Source organism: Empidonax traillii, unplaced genomic scaffold (assembly GCF_003031625.1).
Source record: "Empidonax traillii isolate 1590-97213 ecotype Southwest subspecies unplaced genomic scaffold, ASM303162v1 scaffold30:size3273891, whole genome shotgun sequence".
In the NCBI taxonomy this organism is placed as follows: Eukaryota; Metazoa; Chordata; class Aves; order Passeriformes; family Tyrannidae; genus Empidonax; species Empidonax traillii.
Genome location: NW_020955223.1, coordinates 483,958 through 508,711, shown reverse-complemented (window position 1 = coordinate 508,711; position 24,754 = coordinate 483,958). Strand labels below are relative to the sequence as shown.

At 38.1% G+C, this 24,754-nt stretch overlaps 1 protein-coding gene across 6 annotated transcripts in view; it reads right to left on the bottom strand.

Annotated features, from left to right (window-relative positions):
- The window catches only part of PPP1R9A (protein phosphatase 1 regulatory subunit 9A), a 137,994-nt gene that overhangs the window by 28,874 nt on the left and 84,366 nt on the right, over positions 1 to 24,754 (bottom strand). For all 6 annotated transcript variants that reach the window (XM_027910726.1, XM_027910720.1, XM_027910730.1 and 3 more), the window contains exons 6-7: positions 12,131 to 12,266; positions 3,693 to 3,848 (exon numbers count right to left, since the gene is read on the bottom strand). In XM_027910726.1, the coding sequence (XP_027766527.1) occupies positions 3,693 to 3,848; positions 12,131 to 12,266 (292 nt within the window). The remainder of the gene's footprint in view (positions 1 to 3,692; positions 3,849 to 12,130; positions 12,267 to 24,754) is intronic.

Sequence of the window (24,754 nt, the reverse complement as noted above, 5' to 3'; positions counted from 1 at the left end):
ATGAAACCAGGCAATGACTGTGACAGCTTGCAGAAATGTGAGATGTGGAGGCACACCAGGCACACTGGCAGGTGGAATGAGCAAGGGACCAGACCAAACCTGTCCAGAGCGTGCAGCTAACCCATGGATCACACAGTTCCCAAGGAAGTGCCACAGGAGAGCAAGGCTACTAGTCTAGCAAGGAGAGATGCCAGTGCAGCTGGAAATGGGGCAGGCAGCAGCCCTGGAGCCGATGTTAACAGCAAGAAGTGGCCAGTGAAGCTACTGTACTCAGTAGGCCAGGAAGCTGAGAAGGACATGTACCTTTTTGTAATTATATATACTAGAGGAAACTAAGGAGATATGTTAATTAGAATTTGAAAGAAGTTACTTGCAATTTTAGAGCTCACTCAATCCAACCTCTGATCTACAATTTTCAGAGAATGAGAACTGCTTTTTCTCATTCCTTTCCTGTGAGTAGTGAAAAATTGCTGAAGAACCATCTAAAAATGTTATGGTGTTTACAAAATGCCCAGGCCACTGCTTAGTTCTGCTACCTCACTGTTCTGGGATGAGATAAAATCAGGGGAAGAATGGATGAGCTAAATTTTTCCCTCTGTAGACTTAATAATGAAATCAAAAAACCAAGACTCAAACCCTTAGGCTACCTGCTGATAGTCCACTCCCATCTCTGCTAAACCCCCACAGATCCATAAGGAGCACTTAAAGAGCTTATTATTACATACAAATAAACTCCAAATTGTTGTAAATGACAATTTGCTCAGGTACAGATGGTTCCAACAGTTATTTTTATGCTCTCTCTTATTAAGTAAAAAAAATAAATACTGAGCACCCAGTCAGATCATTGAATCAGTACATGGTACAGCAGATCCCATTGAGGCAGAAGAAAAAAAAGACACTTTTCTGCTGAACAGACAAATGTGTAGCTGAATATGTACTTTTTTTTTTAAGAACTAATTATGCTTGCAGAATAGGTGACAAATACTAACACATCTATAGGTTAGACTAAACAACAGGGAAGGTCAACTCTTTGGCAAGCAAATCTGGACTCCATAGCTAAATTTTTACTAAAGTTTACTAAAAGGGGATCAGAATCTTTATTCCATGTTCTACATAATGCCAGACAAATTCTTGGCACATTCTATTTTGTATTTTTATGTTTTTTAAGTCAATATAAAATTGTGATGGTTTCATTTTAACAAGGACACTTTGAGTAATTTTTGGCACATTTCTTACTCAAGTATTTCTTGAAAAGCTGATTTTCTTCAAAACAATAAAACTTCTTATAAAAAAAAACTTTTAGAGCAAAAATGGATTGAATTAATCTAAGACTGCAAAGCGTAGAATGGGATGAAAGGCTAGCAAATGTTAACATATCACGTGTACATTAGGAAGGAAGGTATGCAATAGAATTTAATAATCTCCTGACAACTTTTACGTAGTGATTATATATTTTTGCATATAATGACAATCTATTTTTCATATACTTAAGACATGAAATATAATAACAACTTCCTACATAAGATGTCCCTTCTCCCTACAAAACATGTCTCTCTTCAACCATCACAGCTAAAATAAAGTTTCTAGCTCTCTCAAAGCAGTTAAGAAAAATCAGTCGTATTTTTCTGTTCTACAGCCAGGAAAACAAGATTTGCAGAAGTACAATGATTCACCCAGGAATGCCCATCTCTCTTCTTTCTTTCCAAAAGCAAGGCATTTCAAATAGGAGTGCTCTCAGAACACGTGAGCACATTTTTCATTGCAAGGACTGAATTCAACTAATTAGGTCAAACTATTATGCTTAAAGATTATGTCCTACCCACTTGTTTAATACTTTCATTAATCTCTGGAGTAAGAACAAGAAAGAACAGTTGTTCTTTAAATACAATTCCAGAAAACACTGTGTGGGCTTGTGCAGCGTGATCGTGAACAAGTCCTCTAGTGTTTAAAGAATTCAGGGCAAATACCAAGAAAAATACATGTACTCACTCTGCATCAGTCAACAAAACACAGCTGTGTACTGTTGAATACAAGCAGTGAAACAGAAGTGGCATGCTCGTAACAGCGGTAACTGCGTGGGCCGGTGAGAAAGAGTCTGCTCTTATGCAGGAGCATTTAATGTTTTCTTCTCAGGCTCTCAGCTGCACTTACACTTGAGGATCCCAAAGGACCTTCATCTGGTCTCCTCTACACCAGCGTTTTGAGGCCATTACATCACACAGGTCTGTAAATAGCTTCAAATCAGTTTGGACAAGCTCAAGTATGGCAGTAGCCCGAGTTTATGGAGATGCTATTCAAGCATATTTTTACTTGTAATATATTCAAAGGTTCTCTTGCCCGTCACTGCATCCGAGGTTTGCACGGCCTCGGCACTCCCGCTGGCATGCACAGAATGGTTGCATCTTCCCACCACTTTGAGAAAGTATTAATATGTGTGATACAAAGTATTAGAAAATTAAGTAAACTGTTCTACTAATATGTGTAAGAGCCTGGAACTTGAAATATGGAGTGAGAAAATTATAATTTAACTAAAGTAAAAAAAAATTCCAGAAATACTGATGAATAACAGTAGGCACAAAGGCTGAAAAGAATATCAGTAGAAAAGAGAAAAATTGGTTGCTCATTTACTTTCCATACATTACTCTCACTAGAGAGTAGGAGCAACATATTTATAGATGCTAAAATATCTGGTTTAAGTGGAGGGAAGAGGAGAGGACAAGTGAAGAAGGACGAAAAGGGGAGTCTCAGCATTCTAAAACTCCTTTGTGGGCCCAGGTTGCGCTACTCAAATATCCTATGAGGTTCTGGCTACTTTCAATCCTTCCATCTTCCTGCATTAAAAAAAAAAAAAAAGTTCCTTATTGCCATCACTCAACCTACTACTGTGAGCTTAGATAAGCCCATTTTGTCATATCATTATTTTCATCAGAATTCAGGAAAGCTCAAAAAGAAACCACATCAGAAGCACAGACTAAAATACAGAAATGTCTCTCAGTACTTTGTTATGTGAAGTTAAATGAATTCAATGACCACAACAAACACCATTTACTCAAGCCACACTTAGTAGAGTTGGATGCTATACAAACTCTGTAACCACAGAGTCCAGTTAAATACAAGCTTTAAATATGCCTGCTTCCCCAATATGGCATCTTTCTAAACACATGGCTGAACATATGACACTGCTGTACATTGATGAGTTGCTGTGTAATGGTATAGGATAAGCTCCACATGTCCTTTTTCACTGAAATTTATCATCTGCTGTTTGGTTTTCCTGATCATCTTTTCTTGGTATCTTACCAATCGAAATCAACAAACCAACCAACCAACAAACTAAATCCAACAAAAAAACACCCAGCCCAAACCCCAACAATCTGCTAGTAATGAATTAACTTGCACTTTGACTTCCTTGTCAAACTAAGTGCTGAGGCAGAATAACTTCTGTACTAAAAAGTTTATTTATAAATTATCCACCACCAGTACAACAGTCACCTGAAAACTGATGCCAAAACAACTCCAAAGAACAGTTCCACTTCTTTTAAGTAGAAATTTTTGAATAGTTCAGAAGTAATGAGATACAAATAGCTAGAAATCAACTCTAGTTTTCATGAGAAAAAACATGCTCTGAGCAATGGGATGACTAGAAATGTAATTCAATGTGGTACTTCAGGAGTATTTTCTGACCTATAACTTACCTCTTTGAACTTATGAGCAAGTTTGCTGGTGTCCACATCACTAGGGGAGAACATTTCATCATTTTCAGGGAGATCGAACACTTCAATAGCCATGTCACCTCCTGGAAGGACAGGTCCCATGTCTTCATCTTCTTCATCTGTAGCATATTCCCCTGTCTTAATTTTATAGCATTTAAGAAATTCCAGTTATCCTCTAATTAGACAGAGACTGTTCAAAGAATAATAAGCTACTGTGCAAAGCCAGCATTCTGCAAACAAAAAAGGTTATCTTTTTCTTTGACTATATCCCAAGTATTTATGAATTCTACCAGACAAAATACAACTCCACAGTAGTACTGTGGTAAATTAAGACAGAAAATAGTGTCTTAAGCACTAAGAATTTAGTTCTTAAGTATTACTGGTTCTGTATTTCAATGGTTTCATTTTCCAAAGAACCCTCCAAATTTATTTCAGAACTAACTAGAAATCTTTCCCAAAAAGAAATAAAAGAATAGGACCAACAGGATCTTGATTAGTCTTTTGGAGGAAGTAATTCTCCAGTGATACTCTATGGTGAATTTGAAAATTCATTGGTTTGTTCTTTATAAACAAATTAACGATAGAAAAGTCACACCCACACAGAAAGACAACAGTAGAAAAAAGAAACTGAGTGTCAGAGACAAGTTGAGAGACTGAAATCAGAGTTCATCCTGAATAAGGAGCTGCTTTGAGCTAGTTTTAAACAGAAAAAGTGAGTTTTTCTTGGGCTGGTAAACCACGAGCTGTGTACAATTTGCTGACAAAACAGAATTTTAAAAAAATCAAAAGCTGCAATCAGTACCTCAACAGTAAACAAAATAAAACAAAACAATATTGAAAAGGCTTGCAATATTGAACCCCCAGCTGCCCAGACAATCTCTTGCACATATGCCTGTGCTCATCTCTCCCCATACCTAAGGTGGATGGTACCACCTCACTTCTGTGGGGCTCCCTCTGGAAGCTGGAGCACATGGCTTATGGATCACAGATAGTCTGCTGGCTGTGCAGATGACTGTGCAAATGACTATGCAAACACATTATAAAGCAAACACTTCCCTCAGGGCCACATCTGGATTTATAAAGCTTGGTACTCAATAAATACATGGAAAAGGAGGGGTGAGGGAAGGGGTGCAGTCCTTCTTATGTTTATACAGTAACACCACCAAAATTTTGACAGAACTACTCAGGTTTTTGTTCATGAGCTTTCAGTTCCTGAGATGAAGAAACATCATATTATTATCAGAAATATATTCCCTGTAGTGCTAAAATTGTCTATTATTGTCATTATTTTTGACAAAAGGTCTTCTCAAAATAACAGGTAAGAACTCAAATGTTTCAATAACAGTTCAAATCTCAGCTTCCTGCCTTAATTTAGTTTCCCAGGCTTTGTTAAGGCTTATGTGAATCTCTCTCAAGTAAAAAGCAGTGCATGGAAGCATATTAAATCTAGGTGCACAAGTACACACAGACAGAAAAGATACAAGTATGCATCCAGCAACAAGGTGACATACCTGCAATAAAACATTACCATTTCTTTGAGAAGTAGCAGGCGGAACCACAGAATAGTTTTGAATTAGGATGGACCTCTAAAGATCATGAAAAATCTATATTCTTTTTTTTTTTTTTAACTACTGAAGTTTTTAAAAAATAAAGTAAGCCAAAACACATAGAAGGCATAACATTATTCAGTAAAATTTTCTGATGGTAAAAGAACTATCAAAAAGAAGGTAAGTCACCAACATGCACAACCCATCCATATTGAGACATCACTGTAAAGTGACGCACTTTTCAGGTGAACTCTCACTGCTTCTGTAAATAGGAACATATTCTCCAGTGAAACAAACAGTATCCATTTATTCTATATACTTCATATGCACTAAGAATCTATGACTAAGAATCACAGTAGTCTTCAACAAAAAAGATTAACAGTTGGTTTTGCTTCTCAAAACAGAAGCAAAAAACAACATCATCCATCTCACTGGAGTTTTCAGGCATATAAGCATTACAACTAAACAAAAAACCACCTGAAATTAAATTTATCATTCTGTATGTCTATATCTCACACAGACACAAAAAAATCTTCTGTTACACTACACCTCTAGTAAGTTCTGTTTCTATTTTATTCCCTGTGGCTATTTGCAGTTCCTGTCTAAACAGAAAATTTGGCTACTAACTCCCCTGGCTTTTTCCAGGAGCATAACACTACCTTTACATACCATCAGGGCAATCAGAAACTGAACAACCAACTCATAAAATCCCAGTGAGATTTCAATGAAATGAATTATTGTGGGGAAAAATACTAACAGTCCATGGACTGCCAATTGTGCAGTCACTATCCCTGAAAAATCTCTAAGATACTACACAGCTATAGTTTCTAAGTTAAAAAAAAAACCATCTTGGCAGGTCCATTAGCAGTGGCAAGGAAATCTGTGAAGTATGCAAAGAGGTGGCAGAAAAAGGATCATTAACCAGTAAACTCATGCCCTATTTACATAAAAGTACCCAGGTTTAGCTCAGCTACAAGTGCATTTTAAAGGAATTTATTAATTTAATGCAAAATTCAAATCACATTTATCGATTTTGGCAAAAAAAAAAAAAAAGATGAATTTAGTTAAAACTGATTTCTCCAAAGACTTAAACTAAAAAGAATTACTGAATACAAAAAGAAAAATGAACACACATGAAGGACTAAATTATTGGGAAAAAATTCAAGAGCAGGCAATATTCAACTGGGCTCAGGAGCCCGAGTGTTTGGAGAGGAACATCAGGAAGCTAAAAATGACCACAAAGGAAAATCTTGCTTCAAATTGTACATAATGAGTGTCAATGAGAACAGTCATTTTTGCTTCAATTAATGAAAAAAGTAGTTGTCAAAGCAAAGCACAGCTCAGGTAAACAAGACAGCAGGACAACACAAACGCATCACAGAACACAGAAATAAATGGGATTTTTTTCATCTTCAAAAGGCAGAGACTTAATCTTACAGTCACGTGAAAAACAAATTACAGGTTCAAAAGAACCAATGTGTACATTACAAAAATATACACCATAATTTACATGGAACATACTTTCCCTGAAAAGAATTATCTCTGCTGACTTTTGTTTCACATGAAACTACCAGAAGGTTGCTCAGACACTGCGCCAGTAAGCTAGAATAGGAAATACAGTATTTTACACGAAGCAGCAAGGCACAGAAAAAATTTATATTAGTTCAAAATATCAAAGCTCTGTAAGGGAACAGTTATTATTGTAACTCCCTGAGGTTTCCTGCAATACCTTTTGTTTTCTTAGCTGACAACAAGAATAGTATTTTTTATTCAATAATCAATGAAAACTTACATGCTCTTGAAGGAAAACCTCAGACTCTTCATTCTGTGTTGCTGAGCAAAATTCATCCATGCAAAAGCCCTATTTCTCATTTCAGTAGCACCTAGGGCTTAAGCTTATCCCATCCAAAGCAACAGCTGCTGATATTAGCCATTCCATTTTGCTATATGCTATCACAGCTAATAGCATGAAATTATCAGCATGAGCTGCAATTTTCCACTTCTACATGGAAAATGTGCTGCTTACATTGTTTAATTGCCTTGTGAATTTCTGAAATAGGCCTAACACTCCGAAGCAGGAGTGTTAGAAGGAGCAACAGCACCAGCCAGGATAATGCAGACAGACCTTCCCCAAATCACCATAACAAAGGCTGCATCAAGCTACATCTTTTGTTCCTGCTGAAACTCTCCCACAATAAGGGAACACCATTTAAAGAACTATAAAAATAACTCAAGCCCATCTCTTCATTTGATTTTTTTTGATGGCTTATACTTAATGCTTTCAAAAGAGTAAAGAAAAATATAATGGTATAGTTTAATCACTGCTTTTACAGGAGTGTGTCATATTAATGATGTTGGAAAAAACGTACTCTCTGAAAGATCCGGTTTAGCGAATGTATTCTTTGGGTGTTAAACATTCAAGCACACTGCAACATTTTTCTTTTTGCATGTGTCAGCATTTTCTTCAATGGTTCCAATGTTGCTTTGCTCTCAGAATGTCCTGATGAATGAGAATTTAAAACTAAAAAAAATATTCATGACTATTAATGATATTAAAATATATTAAAACATCACTTGAATTAAACTACTTGTCCATGGCCAGTGAACAGAATTCTGGAATATGTTATTAATTTCACATTCTGCATCACCATATGCAGCCTTCAGGAGAACAAGTCATCTGCTTTATGTGACTTTGTCACTCACTGCAGAACATGAAGAAGATAATTCCAAGTTCAAAATAAAATTCCAGGAAATGTCAGAGTTTGACTCATGTGCAGAGAACACTGTGTTAACACATGGAATTCAAAAGGGTTTAGTCAAGGATACAGATTCAGGTCATACTTAGCACACTAAGTAGGAAATACAAAGACAGTGCCTACTTCAAAGCCCTTGAGCTTTATTCTCTGACAGAATACAACAAACCAAAAGGATACGAGACTTTAGGAAGCTAGATACACTAGTGATGAGCAAACTCTGCAACAGGCTATCTAGAGGCAACATACTCTCCCAGCTTTACAGCAGTGAGCACATCAGGAAATGCCAACACTGTGTATCGTATATCATAGTCGAGAAATAACTGGTACTACTGGCTCCTGGGAGCTTAACAACAATTTGTGAGCTATTGCACACTTATTCTGCTAGTCTTTGCACAGATTCCTTCGTGAGCATCACTTTTCTTTTAGTATTCATCAGTTCTGCACAAGGGTTTAGTGTTTCCATGCAAAAACTTTAATGAAGGAGCACCTGAAAGCATCCTGCAACCCTGTGATAACCTGCAGCTCATGGTAACAGCAGGTTCTCAAATGCAGGAATGCAGGGCATTTATACAGTAAGTTATGCTTTTTCCATTCTTATTTATATAGTAAATGATATGTACTTTAGAAATATCATGTCTATTAGTGTGAATCTTTCCCAAAAATTGGCTGTCATACAAAATTTCTGCAAGGCAATGGAATGAGAAGTTACAGCAGGCTAACGTTTCTCTAAATTTAGTATCTACTCAAGTCCAGTGTCAACTGGCTGGCAGAAATCAAAACTGTATCAAAATGCTGCTTTTTTAAGGAACTTGGATCCTTCTAAAACACCTAGATGCTTACTGGGCTATGAAGACTGTAAGCACTTTCAAAACAGAGGAAATCCAGCCAGCTGGTGGCACAGCAAGACAAAACACCAGAACTTGTACATGCCGGCACATACTTTCTTCCTGAGATTTGACCAGCTCTAGCAAACACAGTCATGTGCAGTGACTCCAGGACTCAAACACAGATCACTTATTTCCTGCTCCGGAAAACAGACAGGTTATTGCTGTCCTTGTAGCAAAGTCTCTGAGCCTCAGTATTTGGCAGCCTCAAAGGAGGGTTCAGCTCTGTACCCTGAGATCCATGTTACCATATTTTAAGGACTCTATGAAAATGAATAGGATGGTTTGGCAGCCCTGAGACTGAGCAAATCCTGTATAATTCTGTGCTACCTCAATGCAAAACTTACACTGGCAATCCAAGTACTCCTGAACTCCATGCAGTCAGAATCACAATTTGATGAAATGGATTCAAAAGGGTAGGGGTTTTTGTACATTTGTAAACATTCATTCAGACACTGTAAACCAGAATTTTCTTGCCCAAAATAAGCCCTGTTTACCAGAGACAAAGAATGCAGGGCTGGCAGTGGTGTCTGGCATAGAGCAACATAAACTCTGCCATATTTGTCCTCACACAGCAAGGTAAGCTCAAAGTAGTAATACTCGTATTTGACAGTAAATGGAGCAGAAGTGCTTGTGGTGACCAAAAATGTCTTTGAACTGTGGCTAATGCGCATCAGATCATAGCTAACATCATGTCAGTTGTCTGGGAATGGTACAAGTTGTGTGAGTTTACTTGGATGGCATAGTCAGGTGACAAAAAAAAAAAAAAATTCAGGATTACTGCAAGTTCCCAGTAAAATCTATTTCTGATGAGTCTCTTAATTAAGCAAGGAAACACACTGCATTGCATACTAGTAACTGCATTTAGTAACTAAACCCCAGCACTATTCTGACAATGCTTACCACCCATGTCCCAAATATATATTCTCAAATATATATATATGGCATCAAGTAGGAAAAGGGTACAATCTTCAGTGATCCCAATGCAGTTTTTAAGAACTCAAGTACTTGATTTGTTCTCAGACCTAATTCCTTCTTCCAAAGGTAATCACTGATGAGATCATTTGGATCTCCCCTGCTAGATGTCTTTTCCTTTCTTCTTCCTCCTTTCCTCAAACACTGCATAAGAGTCCCCTTTGCACTGCAAACACTAATGCCCAAAAAGCACGTCATGGTCACGGAGATGGTCATCATCCTCAGTGTAGTGCTACAATAAGAGAAGATAACTTTAACTCTCTTAATTAGGAAAAAATCAGGGGAAAACTCTCTATGATTCAAAGATTCTACCAGCAGAAAACACTTTGTGCATCTAGTATTTTTGTGTTAAAAACGTATGCAGTGAACAGGACAACAAGACCCATCACAAAAGGTAACTGAGACCTACTCATACCTACTCATTCTTGTCCTCTTTCACTATTCTACTGAGAAACACTTGCACAGTCATCAGTATGACATTGTCACCATAAGCATCCTCCCAGCAACAATCCCTACCGAAGGCTGAAGTACTACCAGGTTTAGTATTGATATTTATGGTTTTAACAACATTTTTTCTTGCCTGATCTTGAGTAACACCACCTATGTGGTGCATGAAGGTAAGAAACACAAACCTTTGAGTTTTTTTGCAGGTGGATTTGCCCTACAGATAAAAGGTGTGATGCATCAATTACTCAAACAGCTCTCCCTTCAGCCCCCCATATCTGCAAACCGAGAAAGATCTGATCATCAGGCACTTGGGACACACTACTCTTGCCTATATGAAAGCTATCAGACTATGTCCACAATAAGATAGTATCGCAGGTCTTCGAACCCTGACATCTCCAGCACGCTGTGATGATTTATGATATGTCTTACCTCAAAGGCTAGTTGTCTCCATTTTGTTTCTGAGGAGATAACAGAGCTGCTTCAAGAAATTCATCTTGAATTTAATTCTACACTAAACAGAAGACTTGCATGTTTCTGTAGTTTGAGGAGTGAACAGAAAGGATATGGATTTTCTAGCCATCATGGCCTCACACAGGCACACATACATATGTATGTATGTATATTGATGAGTAAAATTTTATTTATAAGAGTTAAATATGTTCTTGTGACAGGATTAAATTTAAAATAGACTAAAATGTTTTTAATATCAGTGGAAAATAAAGTAAGTGGAAGCATTACTGGGGCTAGATAGGATTTTTACGTAGTGTTGGTACACTTCTGATTGTTCTGATCTATTGTTAATTTAACAGCATGTTTCAAAATCCAAGTGTATCCTGATTTTATATCAAGAGCGTTTCTATTCCAAAAAGAAAAACTAAACTAAAATAAATGCATAGCATGCATTTCCCCTTCTGTATGTTTTCCTTACACAAACATAATAAAAAATCTAGCCCAGGACAAAAACACACTAATGCGTGGAGTCTGACATTTCAAATAATGTTATTCAACAGATGATGTGAAATGATGGCAGCATGCTTAGGCTATATGGAAGCAACAACTGCCTTTTACCTTAACCCAACAGCTAATTTAAGAAGTAACACAGACAGCAGTCTCTAAAAAAGCTCTCTCATTAATCTTTCCAAGTATTTTGGCATTTAGGCATATTAGGAATTTTAAGAGAATGCAAAGAAATTATGGAAAATCTACTGCATGAAGTTGTGAGTTTCAAAACCATTGCATTGGGACATCAGGCACTGTAGGTGAACATGAATATACTACACAAGCTAGATTAACTCTCCATCCCGTGGAATATCTGTTCACACAGAAACAAAAAACAGTGTGTGGAAGGAGCGGTCTTAGCCAGAATTTTCAGAAAATGGTCTGAATTAAGAAAAATGTCACTTCTTCCAGAAAAAAAGAAAAAAGGTCTAAAATTTCCTCAACCCCTCTAAAAGTTAGAGGGCAACTTCTACCAGTTTTCTCAAAAATCTAACATTTCAGTGCACAACTAAACAAACTTTATTCCCTTATTTCAGAAAGGTATATGCTTTCAGAGGAAGAGCAATGATTACAGAAGCATTAACCGATTTGTTATTTGCTCTTCTGGCACAAAACATGAAATCCATGATGAAAAGCCTTCCTGTAACTTTGTTCTTCAAATAAGATTAATCGTCAATCTGTAAAAATCAGCAGCAAAGGTAATGGAGAAGTCCAAAAGCTGACCTCTAAGTGATAATTAAAAAGAAGGAATTAGGAATAGAAAATGGAACAATAAAAAACACCAAATAGTGAAACTCTAGGCATTCTGTTACCTCATCATCATCTGCATCGTACTGTGCATAATGCTGCTCCAGCAGCTCTCTCTGGCGGCGTTCTTGTTCTAGAGTTTGGCTAATCAGCTGCGCAACCTCACTCACTTGGCCCGGTTTTTCTCGTCCAATCACAAACCTATACAAAACATTAGTGAAAAAATATTATTTCTATTGTTTACCAAAGTTCTACCATTTTAGCTGTGTCTAGTACAGAGGGTAGCCTTTTTCTCCAAGGATATGTAGCTGCGATTGTTTCAAATGTGTTCTATGGATGACGTTTGTCAGAAGCGCACTGTGTGCAGGACTAGGAGGGATCAGAACATGACAGGTCTGGTCACATGAAAGAAAGGGGAAAACAGAAGTGACCACTAAAGCCTTCACTCCAAACGCAGGTACTTACAGACACAGACCTAGAGCAGAACAATGTTTTTAAAAAGTATCATCACTTCCATTCCCTTTAGAGCCATGTATTTCCCAGAAGGTTGCAATTATTTCAACCTTACAGATGCACAGTAACAGCACAAGGTGCACTTCTGCCAGCTTATAGTGAAAGGTACACGCACCAGAGTAACTTTTCCACCTTGACTTAGAACTTATCTTCTAGTTTTTAGTTTTTATATTTGTCTTCCTCCTGTCTATAAAAGAGAAGCCATTTTCACATTTTTAAATCTGACAGATGCTATTTCCGTAATTTTAAGCCGCATTTAAATTTTTCTTTTATTTCATGAACTTCTGTTGCTAAGGAACATTTTTCTCTACTCTTAGCTACTGCTGAACATTGGGAGCACATCTCTTTGGCCTAACAAAAGACAAGAGAAGTGCCTCTTTCTTGGCTGAGACTTACAAGACTGCTTCCCAGTCAAGACTGCTTTCTAATCCTGCTTTCTGCAACTGGAACTGGTTTGGACTGCAACATTTTTTTTTCAGCACAGTGGCATAACCATTATTCGACATATCGTTATCTATAGAACTAATGATAAACACCCATTACACAGGACCAACACACTGTAAACAACTGAATAAAAGCACATTTTAAAGAGGTCAAGCTGAAGGAATATTTTCTTAGCAGGCTAGAAAGACAACTGGGTAATTATAGATGAAAGACGTATTATGTAGCGCTGAAAAGCACAATAAGGTGACACTGAGATACTGCATATTGTAAATTATTTGTTTCCACAACATTTGGCTCAAATGATTAATTTATTATTTGAAGGAGAGGCAGAAATGTGCATTATATCCCATGTATGAAAATTATTTTCATTACTACTGCCTATCACTGTTAAAATCCCTTGGGATTTGTCACCCAACTTCTCATGAATGAATGACCCTGGGTTCATTTCCTACGGCAAACAATTTTTCAGACTCTATGAAGTCAGGCATACAGAAAGGACTACAATTTGGAGATTATTTCAATGTTATCAAAACATCCAAGTCAGTAATTTCTTCCAAAAAGATAAGAAAGGTGAGAATGAGTGACTACATTTGAAATAATGACACAAGGTGCTCTGAAAACAGTTGTCAAGAAAGCGTGTTAGTTTAAAAACATTAATAGAAAATACAGCAGAAACTAGAACAAAATCAAGACAATAACATCAGCATTTTAATCCTTATCAAAACAGATCACAGTTTGGCACTTATATCCCACTATTACAAAATATGACATTAGTTCTCAGTAGTGATTAAGACGTTGGCCTGAACGAAAAGAATGTTTCTTCATAGCCCTTACACTTCATCTGTTCTGCATACTGACTCATAGACAGATTCTGTTTCCTCTGATTTTTATTTTTAGAGCCAAGTATTACAAAGATTAAACCAGTCATGTATCCAGACTCAACTGGGAGGAACAATGAACTTTAGGTATTACTACATGAAGTAAAAATGATTTAACCCATATTTGCTATGTGTTTGTCTCCTCTAATGTAAAAACAAGTTGAAAGTAAAAAGGAAAAAAAATAACTTCTATTTTAAACAAACATTTTAAGCAATATTTTGCATGAGAATATTACTTACACATAGTAGAGAGAACACCCTATTTGTAAACACAAGGGGTTTACTCCTATGTGGCAAATTAGGAAACCACACAAAGTAATACAACTATTGTATTCCTCTGGTCCTCTGCCTGACGGTACCCCTCCCTTGGAAAGGGACTCAAAATACTTCATTTTTGTACACTGAAAACTTAGAACAGACAATATGTAATCCATCTCAGGTCTGGTAACTCCCAATTATTCAGGAGTGGTTTTGACACATTAGACTGCAATGCAATTATATTTTCATACAGACAAATTTAGGTAACCTTATTAATTGAATTTTTCTTCTCATGCCAAAGCCACTTACAGTTTACAGTGATGTGATTTTTCAAGGCTGGAATTACATGCCAAAAGGAAGTTCCTCAATGATACCTGAAGCTGTTAGATGATACATTAATAAAAGCCTCCAAGCAATGACAAAGTTTAAAGCAAACGTTTTCCAAAACAGAAATACATAAGGAATGTTTTATCTTCGTACAATTTACAGCATTAGAGTGAGATATTTCAGAAGTATCTGAAAATAAATTTTTAGAGGCATTCAGTCTATGATTGATGTCAGTTCTAGATAAAGAATTGTAAATTTGTAAAATGGAATAAATACTATGTTGCCAGCAATTATAGCTTTTACCAACTAAACCAAACCTACTGTCATGTTACATTCCATGACCTTTAGAATACCATGATGCATATAATTAACTTGTAACTGAGATAAGTCATAAAGTTTAAATTTAAAGAGAGATGAATAAATATTATTCTCTCAGAAAACCATGAAGCAGAGGCAGTTATTAAAACTCTAAGCATGAATTAGATCTTTATGCATAGAATAGCTTTAAATACAAGAACTATCACAACGTGAAGTGTTTAAAGAGACATAAGGTTGTGATTCACTGACCAGAAAATTAGTCACTGAACCATAATACACACACTTCAACAAAGTGGCTAATTATATATTTCGAATCACTCTTGCCTCCAAAATTAAGCACATGCATTTCAGACTTGATTAATTAGTCTCAAGAGCCAAAAGTATTATAAGAAAGAACCAGAAATTCTATCAACAATAATACATTTAAGATGATGGTTACGTTTCTGGATATGAGACAAATGAGGGTTTTAAAGCCTTTAAACCACACCAAAATAATATTCCCCTTAATTATTAAAGCCAGCAAATGTATAAGAAAACCCAGTGATAGTCCTATCACTGTACTAAATCTCAGATCATTACTAATTATTTCTGATGTGAGAAAAAAAGAGAGAGGAGAGAGAAGCAGGGCATGAACTGACCTTGATATTCAGAGTTACATGCAATTTAGCTGAATTACTAGCTGTGAAATATTCTTCGTGTTTGTGGTTAAAATAAACAGGGACAGAGCTAAGAATATAATTAATATTTGACTCTATCTTGGATTTGAGAATATCTAAAAGAATGAAGTACCTTGAGAAATTGAAAATTAATTACAGTAGTGGTGGTTATGAAAAGCATTCTACTGAAACTGTCATAAACTCCTACATCTCCTGAAATCCATGATTTAAATATTTTACAACACACCTGATACCTAGCTTTCTGCATATTTCTAGCTTTTTTTAATGAGGATCTGCAGACCTGTGCTTCTTGAAATAACAGTAGATAACTTACTGGGTTTTTTACCAACTATGGGAATCAGAAACATTATTACAAGGATTATATTAAAAATATTTCCACTTTGAAAATTACTTTGGTACTAAAAAAAATTGTGAGCGCACCAAATCTGTGATGCAAAAAGTTCTGCAGCACAGATTTTTAGTGGGCTGGGTTAATGATTTGTCCTGAAAATACTTCAGACACTACCTGCACAGTTGAAAATTATTTAGAATGGTTCCCTTAAATTCAACAAAAATCATGTAAGAATATAGTGAACTCATTCTAAGAAATAGAGAATAGGGGGTTTGTCTTTCTAAAATACAGTGTGGTCAAAAAAAATATACAGTAAAATTCATTGTACTTGAGGGAGTTTAACAGTTGGATGCCTGGAAGTGTTCAAGGTCAGGTTGGATGGGGCTTTGAGCAACATGCTCAAGCGGAAGGTGTCCCTGCCCATGGCAAGGGAGTTGGAACTAGATGACCTTTAAGGTCCCTTCCAATACAAACCATGCTATGATTCTATGATTTTAAAAACAGCTTTAAAAGTGGTTTTCCTCTGATGCTGCTTCTGCAGCATCATTTATCTCATTTATTTCAAGATGTCTTCAATTACCTGCTCTGGCTGCTTCCACTAGGATAACAGCCATATAATTAATCCAAAGTGCTAAAAGGAGTGTGAACTGTGTTAAGAAGGCGGTTTTATTCAGTCACATCAGCACAAGCTGGAATTTTTCTGGGTTTTGTTAACAAGATCAACCTCTCTTAAACAGCAGTCTCAAATGCAGAAGTCACTGACTATACATAAGGAATTTGCAGCCTGTGAGCTTCCACTACACTCTTTCAGATAAAATTATCTAAAACTCATAAAGACTCTTCATATCATTGAATAATTTAGGTTGGAACGGAACTGTGGTCCACCCTAAGCCCCTGATTTCAAAACAAGGCCAACTTTGTCATGGCCTTGAGCAGAATTACCCTTGCTGCAACTTCTGTTCATTTCCTATTATCCTGTCCCTGCACTGAGAGTACAAAGAACCTGGGTTTACCCTTTCTACCTCCTGGAAGGTAGTTGAGACAGCAGTAAGATACCTGGCATCCCTTTCTTTTCTTAGGACTGAAGATGTTCTTTCCACCTCCTCCCCGAGTGTTGCCCGCACAGCTGCTCTCTAGCTCACAGTGTCACACAGAGATATGCTGTCCCAGATACAGGACTCATAACTGCCCTTCCATCATAAGGTTTCTGTCAGCTCATTCCTCCAGGCTGTTGGAGATCCTGTGAATAGCAGCCCTGCCTGTTAGCCTCTCTAGCCTCACCTGCAACCTTGTTAACAGTGCCTACTCCACCCAGCTCTGCCTTGCACTAGAGACAAGATGTGCACAGCAATCTTGAAAGCTACTAGCTGGAACCAAGAAAAATAAGGGTGACTGGTAGAAGAAAATAAAAAAGGTTTGCCTGGAGATGAGTGAAGGTAGTGACCCAAAACTAGCAAACATGTGAACAACTCTGCCTGGAGATCACCACCCAAAGTAACAGAACAAAGTGACAACCACCAGTCAACGAAAGGAGCAACGACTGAATGAAGTTATCATACATAAGAAACATCTGAGAGGGCAACCTGTGTAATACCCAGTGCTGGATGCTGGCTATGTAAAGCCAGCATAGATAAGCAAACTTTGGGGATCTTCAAGGTCCCTAGAGATACATACCAGTAAGCTTAACTGTTGTGCAGAAGTTCTGCAGCCTCCATCCTTGTCCACAGACCCAGGATAAAGTAAGTGACCCTGAATTTAAAGACAGACAGCATGACTCCAGCTTACCAGCTTGGGTTGGAAAGGACCACACTATGAGCAGGGACACCTTTCACAAGGCCCCATCCAACCTGGCCTTGAACACTTCCAGGGACAAGTCATCCCCAACTTATCTGAGAAACCTGTTTCAGTGCCTCACTACCCTTTGAGTGAAGAACTTATTCCTGACATCTAATCTAAATCTCTCCCCTTTTGGTTTCAAATCGTTCCCCCTAGTCCTTTACATCTGTCTGTGTAAAAAGTCACCCTCCCTATTTTTTATTTTCAGTACTGGAAGCCTACTATAAGGTCTCACCAGAATCTTCTCTTTTCCAGGTTGAACAACTCCAGCACTCTCAAAGTGTCTTCACAGGTGTGGTGGTTTTAATCTAGGCCTTCCCTGGTTACCACTTTGTAACCAAGGAAGGGGCAGTGTTCCCAGTATTCCATACGATTTTTACGTAAATGGTGGTATAAATAAGAAGGAAGGAGAAGCCTTCGTTCTTCTTCTCTTCCGCCGGAGTTTGGGAACAGTGGGTCCCTGCATTGGTCTCGCTTATCTAAGTCTGAGGCCTGCAGCATCCACTGACCTGCCACATGGAAGCTTGGAGAGTACTGGCTGTGTCTGCCAAACCTACTTTCTAAGGGACGTGGTGAGATTTCTTTTACTAGTTATTTTACTAGTTCTCAGGTTTGATTGCGCATATCTATTCGGTGTCTCTTTTTGTTTCCTTTTGTCCCTTTTTCACCGTTCCCTATCCCTTCGGGGGTGTTTGGATTCCCGTTTACTGCGTACATAGCATCTTAACTGTAATATACATAAAATATATTTTTTATATAACTAGCTTGGTTTTCAGGTTCTTCAATTTGCATAATTTTTTTCCTTTGCCCTGGGGGAAGTATAGAAAGGGGGGAAGAGAAGGGCTACTACTGGGGGGTTGGACATTTGGCAGGGAGCCAAGTCCGAACCATCACAACAGGAGAGGTGCTCAATCCCTCTGATCATCTTCGTGGCCCTCCTCTGGACTTGCTCCAACAGGTCCATGTCTTTCTTGTGCTGGGCATCCCTGAGCTGGATGCAGTTATTTCAGATGGGGTCTCACAAGGGCAGAGTAGGGGGGCAGCACAACCTCCCTCAAACTGATGGCCATTCCTCCCTTGATGCTGACCAGGATGTGGTTGGTATTCTGGGCCAGCAATGGTATCAGTGGTGCTGGTGGGCGAGCAGCAAAGTAATAGCTCACATGCCAGAAAAGCCTCAGCAGTGTCTCCAGAGCATATTGGATACAAGCCCCTGATAAGCTATTCTAGTATCAACCCTAAATGGATATTGAGTCAGACAATTAGAAAGTCATGTAAAAAACCCACATACTAATAATAATGCACTTAGATTAATTATTCCCACAGAAATCAATTCTAGTATAGGGCCTCACTGACACATCAGCTTTACTCAAGAGTACTTAAAAATTAGCCAAGGCGTTCAATATTTTGGCACCTCTCCAGGTTCTGGTCCTTACATTGCTCTGTTCCTCTGACAGTGCAGGTTAAGAATCAGTTCCCTCTCTCCCAGACAGCTTGACTCTATCCCAACACAATGTTTGCTTAAAAGGTTTCCTTTAATACAGGATGATCATTTAATCAGCATTTGCTACAGCACCACACAATCCTTATGGGAATGGCCAGATCAAAGAACAGCATTTGTGCATCTGTGCTTTAACATATCTGAATGCAGTCAGCTCTGTTCAGAAGGTACAAGTGCTACCTCAGAATGTTTCTAAAACCTGATTGTTTTCTGAGGTAAGATCTGTCTTCCCTCACCCTTGCTGGCATCAATAGGGAATAAATCCAGGAAGAAAATGGGTCAGATGGGTCAGACATAAGATGTTGGGTTCAGGCCATGTCCTTAATCTGGACGATTATGCCACCCAGATTCTAGGCAAGCTGGACCATCACAGTCCAAATAAATGCTCCTACAGAACCATTCCTGTAGTTTGGTGAGTTATCCTGCAACAATGAACAGTGGGTATTTCTGCCCAGCTTTCACATTGTTGTATCCGATTAATCAAGGTGTATCAAAACTTCATGGGAGCTTCCACAACATAGTCACTTGGATGAAAGAGTAAAATAATTTAGTTAAATAAATATATATGATAATATTTCAGTTGCAGGGATGGAGGTTCATGTTTAGATCCAATCAACTTGAGGATGAAGTGATTCAAAATCTGTCGAGTGGTTCCTCTTCCCAGGAAAAGAAAGAAAAAAAGCTACTCCTAATGAAATCCAGCCCCACTGAATCTTATTCATTCATGTTACACCTAATTTTAAAAACAATGCTGCAATACCTAGCAAGATAGCTTATACCTGAGACAAAACCTTTTAAATAAAGATTTCTACATATATTTCAAATTCAAACATATAATTTCCCATCCAAATGTGCAAATATTTCAAGAAATAACTTACCATAAAATTAAAATTAGCAAGATCTCAGGACACAGTGGCTATGTTTATGCCAGTAAATTAAACAGTGCCAGGGAATGATTCCAAGTACTAATAATTGATCATCATATTAAAATCATATTAAATCACTGAAACAGTCTCTGAAACGGTTTGGCCCATGTTAACTAATTCTACTGAAGAATACTCAGATATAGCCCAGGAGTTAGCAAAGACTATGAGATAGCTTGGATTAGGTTTCCAGTGAACAATCTGTATACAGCCTTCCTGCTCAGAAAGGTACAAAACTTTCAGGGTAGGAGCACTGACCACTCCAGTGCCAGCTGGCCTTAGTGTGAAGAACAGTCGGAGGCACAGACTGCCTACTACAACAAGCACAGCCAAGGCATATAAACCAGCTAAGCAGTGATTAATGCAGCCTTACCTCACCCCTGCTAAGGGGTCAGAGTACTTATGGGTAGTTTTTCATGTTCAACATGATACTCCTGGTAGTCCTACAGCCATTACCAGTGCTTTTAGGAGTTCTTTGCAGAGACCAAAAACAAAATAGTTTATATGATGGAATTTTTAGTATAACCATAGTGAAATACGCAGAACAAATTTACACTATTTCAGCACACACCACCACATATTTAGTTTTTGCAGGATCCATGATTTGGATTTATCAAAGAAGCAGAAAGTGCACCAAGCACACATGGTTTCTTAAGCAGCTTAGCATGAAGTCCCAGCTCAACAATCAGCATTGCAGAGGCAAAGGGCTTTTTTTTCCTTTTCTTTTTCTCTTCTCGGCTCTGGCACTTGGATTCAAGGAAAAAGAGATAGACAAGGAAGAAAAGAACAAAACTACAACTCCCAGCCAGAAAACAGATTACACAATCTAGCTCTCTGAATCAGATGTGGAGTGTGGTATCCTTTGCTTTTTGGGTCCTGTCTCATTACCCAGGAATTAGAAGTCCTGCCTCTATCACAATGTGGATCTGCACTACAGAGAATACCTGCAAATGTTTAAAGGACCCAGCTGTTTCACAGGGTAAGAGCACAGGCAGGCAAAGTTAGAGGGAGCAGAAGAAAATCTGCACAGGCGTGCCCACTGGAAAAGAAGATTATTATCTAGGCAAAGGAGTCACAACAATAAAGCCATGCTGTTTAGTGCTACTGTCAATAAACAGCATTCCCACCAGGGTACACTGCTGCTGGTTAGATCCTGAGGTGGACTTCAGTCATCCTCTGTACTGCCTTAGTGCTTGCAAAGACACGATTGTATAAATTACCTTTTCAGATGCTGTGATGGCAAACAAAACTAACAGCAGGTATGCAAATACTATTATCTGAAACTGTATTTTTCAGAAAAAAAATCAGCTCAAGATGGGGTGAGGAATTAGCTGAAGAAGGAATAAATGAATTTCAAGTTGATGTTAATGAACAAGTGATCATTTTCACTTTTCACCCTTTAACTGCTCATTGTGTAAGAGCTATATAAAAGAAAAGTAAAAACTTGTCTGAAAGACTGCATTTGCAGTTCAGTGGGAGATAAAGAAATTAGGCTGTGAACTGGGATTGAAAGCTGAGACAGAACCCTGCTTTGAATTAAAACTGTCCAGATAGGACAAAAACAACAAAAAAAAATGGTAATAGATGATTCTTTATTAGAATAGAGAATAGCTAACAGTGAAAAGCAACAGGGTTTGAGAGTTACACTGCTATTGTTAGAACATACTCTCTAGTGATCTAGAAGATTAATTAAACATGGCAAAATTGGCTAACCAATTATTTAAGATGGGAAGACTGATGCATTTCAGCAGAATTTAATTAAACAAAAGCAGGTAAACTAATTGGTAGGTTAGAATTAATAAAATTAATAACTTTCAAAGTGGTACAAATCATGAGACACCAAACAGGTTTTGCACAGGTTCTGCATGGTTCCCTAAAAAATCAAGAACTGACTCAGAAAACACCGTGAGAGCATCCACTCAGTGCTTAGCAACAGTTTGGAAAGCTGAGAAAATGTTTAGTCACATTCATACGACAGGATACGGAAGGAGGACACGGAATTTAAAATTTGCCTCTCCAGTAAAACACTGAATTTGGTTAACTCTAAAGAAACCTTTCAGAGGAAAGTAATGATGATAAAAGCATACAAGCAGCATAGGAAGGACTAGGATTTTCCAATGACTCCCTTGTGCAAGACTCTACTTATCAATGCAGTGAGGCTTCTCAGAACGATGCCCTCCTTTCCTGGGATCCCGCCCTTTCCCAGAGCTGCATGAGCACAAATCTTTGCATCCAATAAGGCAAAGAAGTGCAGTCCCCACTGAAAGCTCCCAATATTTGTTCTAGGAGAGACAGAGATTAGATAAGTATGATAAAAGGATAAAGTCTGCCGTATGCAAGAACTAGATTGTCTCTCGTGTGTTCAAGGAAAAAAATAAAATTCCCTGGAGAGATACAACTCTTCGAGTGAGCTTTCTCTGGCAAAGACAGGAGGGTCTCCCAGCACCCTTTCATTATGATGAACAGGGGAAAGAATGGGATCACAACAGCTCAACATAACCCAAGCAGCTTCAAAGAACTTCAGGTTTGATACTCAATACCACAGTCCATGGTATGCAAACAAAATAACACAGGAGAAGCTCCATGACAGGATAGGATTCCAACTATCAAGCTGTCTCTTTATCCTATCTTTTATGATTGCAGGCACCGCTCACAAAGTTCAAACTGATGGATTACATCCTAAATGGGGTCAAAAGAAGCACAGAATAATTAGTGGTATTAGTGTGGCACTGCCCTCTGACTGATCCATTAATCTTAGAACAGGGTCAACACTCAACAATATTGAAAACAACACACATTTCAAAGGAAAATCCCTCCTGTGTATAATCAAATTCTGAAGTCCACTATATGAGATATTAGTAAATTAAATAGCTAAGCAAAATTATGCAGAAGACTTGATATTTACATCAATTGAAACAGCATTCATAGCTGTATTTGCCAGATTAGAGTCACGAGGACACTAATTCTCATCCCGAAAAACAGAAGCTGATTGCCAGCTGGGATTATAAAAGAATTCCCTCTCTTTGCTTTGCCTCATAGGCTACCAGAATACATCTGGTGGGTACTGATTATCTTTCTATAAAACATTATCAGAAAGAATAATTTAATTTATTATCACTGGAGAAGCCAAATTGGCTGAGTCAATGATCTTCCATTATGGTATGACAACTCTGCTGGGTAGTCCAATACTGCAAACAGTAGATAAAATAATCACAGATGCGTATGTTTTCTCTTCTTTCCTCTCAGTCTCACCTAAAACAGTTCAAAAGGTAAAAGCCATGTCTTCATTTTCACAAATTCTTTACTGTGTCAGCTACAGACAGTCTGGATAGATTTTTTTTTCTGGTAGAAAAACTGCAAAAATCTATTCTAGGTCAATGATTTCCACTGTCAGTATCATTCAAAATGTTCAGAAAGCTCAAAGGGGAAAAATAAATCACTAAGTATTGGTATTATGCAAGCTCTCTGAAGAGGTATTGACTGCATTTATTGCAAAGAATTAAGAAGTGGCTTTAATGTCATTCTATTCATGAATGTCCTTTCTTTACAATTGATCTCATATAACAAAACCCTGCTACAAAAACCAGCATGCACTTTGACTAGATTAAGGACAAAACGATTGCATATGCGTAATGCTGTGGGTTATAAACGTAAAGTAATGCCGGTGAAATGCACACAAATCTCTGTGTGCACAGGACACCAGGCAGAAGGTACAGATTTTGTATGCTGTGATCTCAAAGATAACTACGCTTACTAAAGCAGTTCTATAAAATCCATCAAACTGACACTATTAAACAGCAGACATGAGAGTAAGTATGAATGTGATTTCCCCTGTGAAAGACAGATTCACGAAGCTGCCTTGCCTTGAATTAGGTGGGGTGTGAGATTATACACTGCCTACACACTTGTAGTTCGGCAGGGACACCCCTCATAGGAATGGCAGAAGGTATTTATAAAGCAGCAACCTTTTCCACTGCTCCTGCCTCCCGCAGCGATACGGATCATTAATGGCAGCTGCCATGGGAATGGTGCACTCAGAGGTCAGTAGCACCTCCCTCCCTGCACTGCCAACGGGCAGAAGCTGACAGCTGGGGGCAAGAGAGGGATTTTGCCCCAGAAGACCCTCTTAAGTTGCCCCTAGTGTTCTGGAGCAATTCAGGTGCAGAGGTGGGCACTGTCTGCCAAAGAAGGTAGCTCTGACAATCCTAGCTCTGACACAGCTGTAGAGCAGGAAAGAGGATCTGCCAGAAACCAATTGTTCTCTCCACAGAGCAAGCAGCAGGCAGGTCTCTTTTGTCACACATCAAAACAAAAACAGTAAGGGAGGTAAAAATACCTCATTTCCTTTCATATCTAAATTCGTCAATATTAGCTCTCTCTTTACAACTAAATGTTCAAACCTACACTAAAGCCAAAAATCCAAGCATCTTGAAATCTAAAAAGACCCAGCTTTCTGGAACCACTTTTGCTTTTGAGTTGTTAAAACCAATGCAGAGCATCAGACAGCAAAATCTTCCAGGACCAGGTCAGAAGCCAGAATCCTGTGCCACACAATGCTTGGCCATCTTGTAAAGCCTTGCTCCCAGCCTACCACAAACCAGGGAAGAAATCATGCATTTCTTGGCTGGCCTGCATAAAGCAGAAAAGTCATGTTTCTGAGGGATTTTTTTCCCCATGAATTTT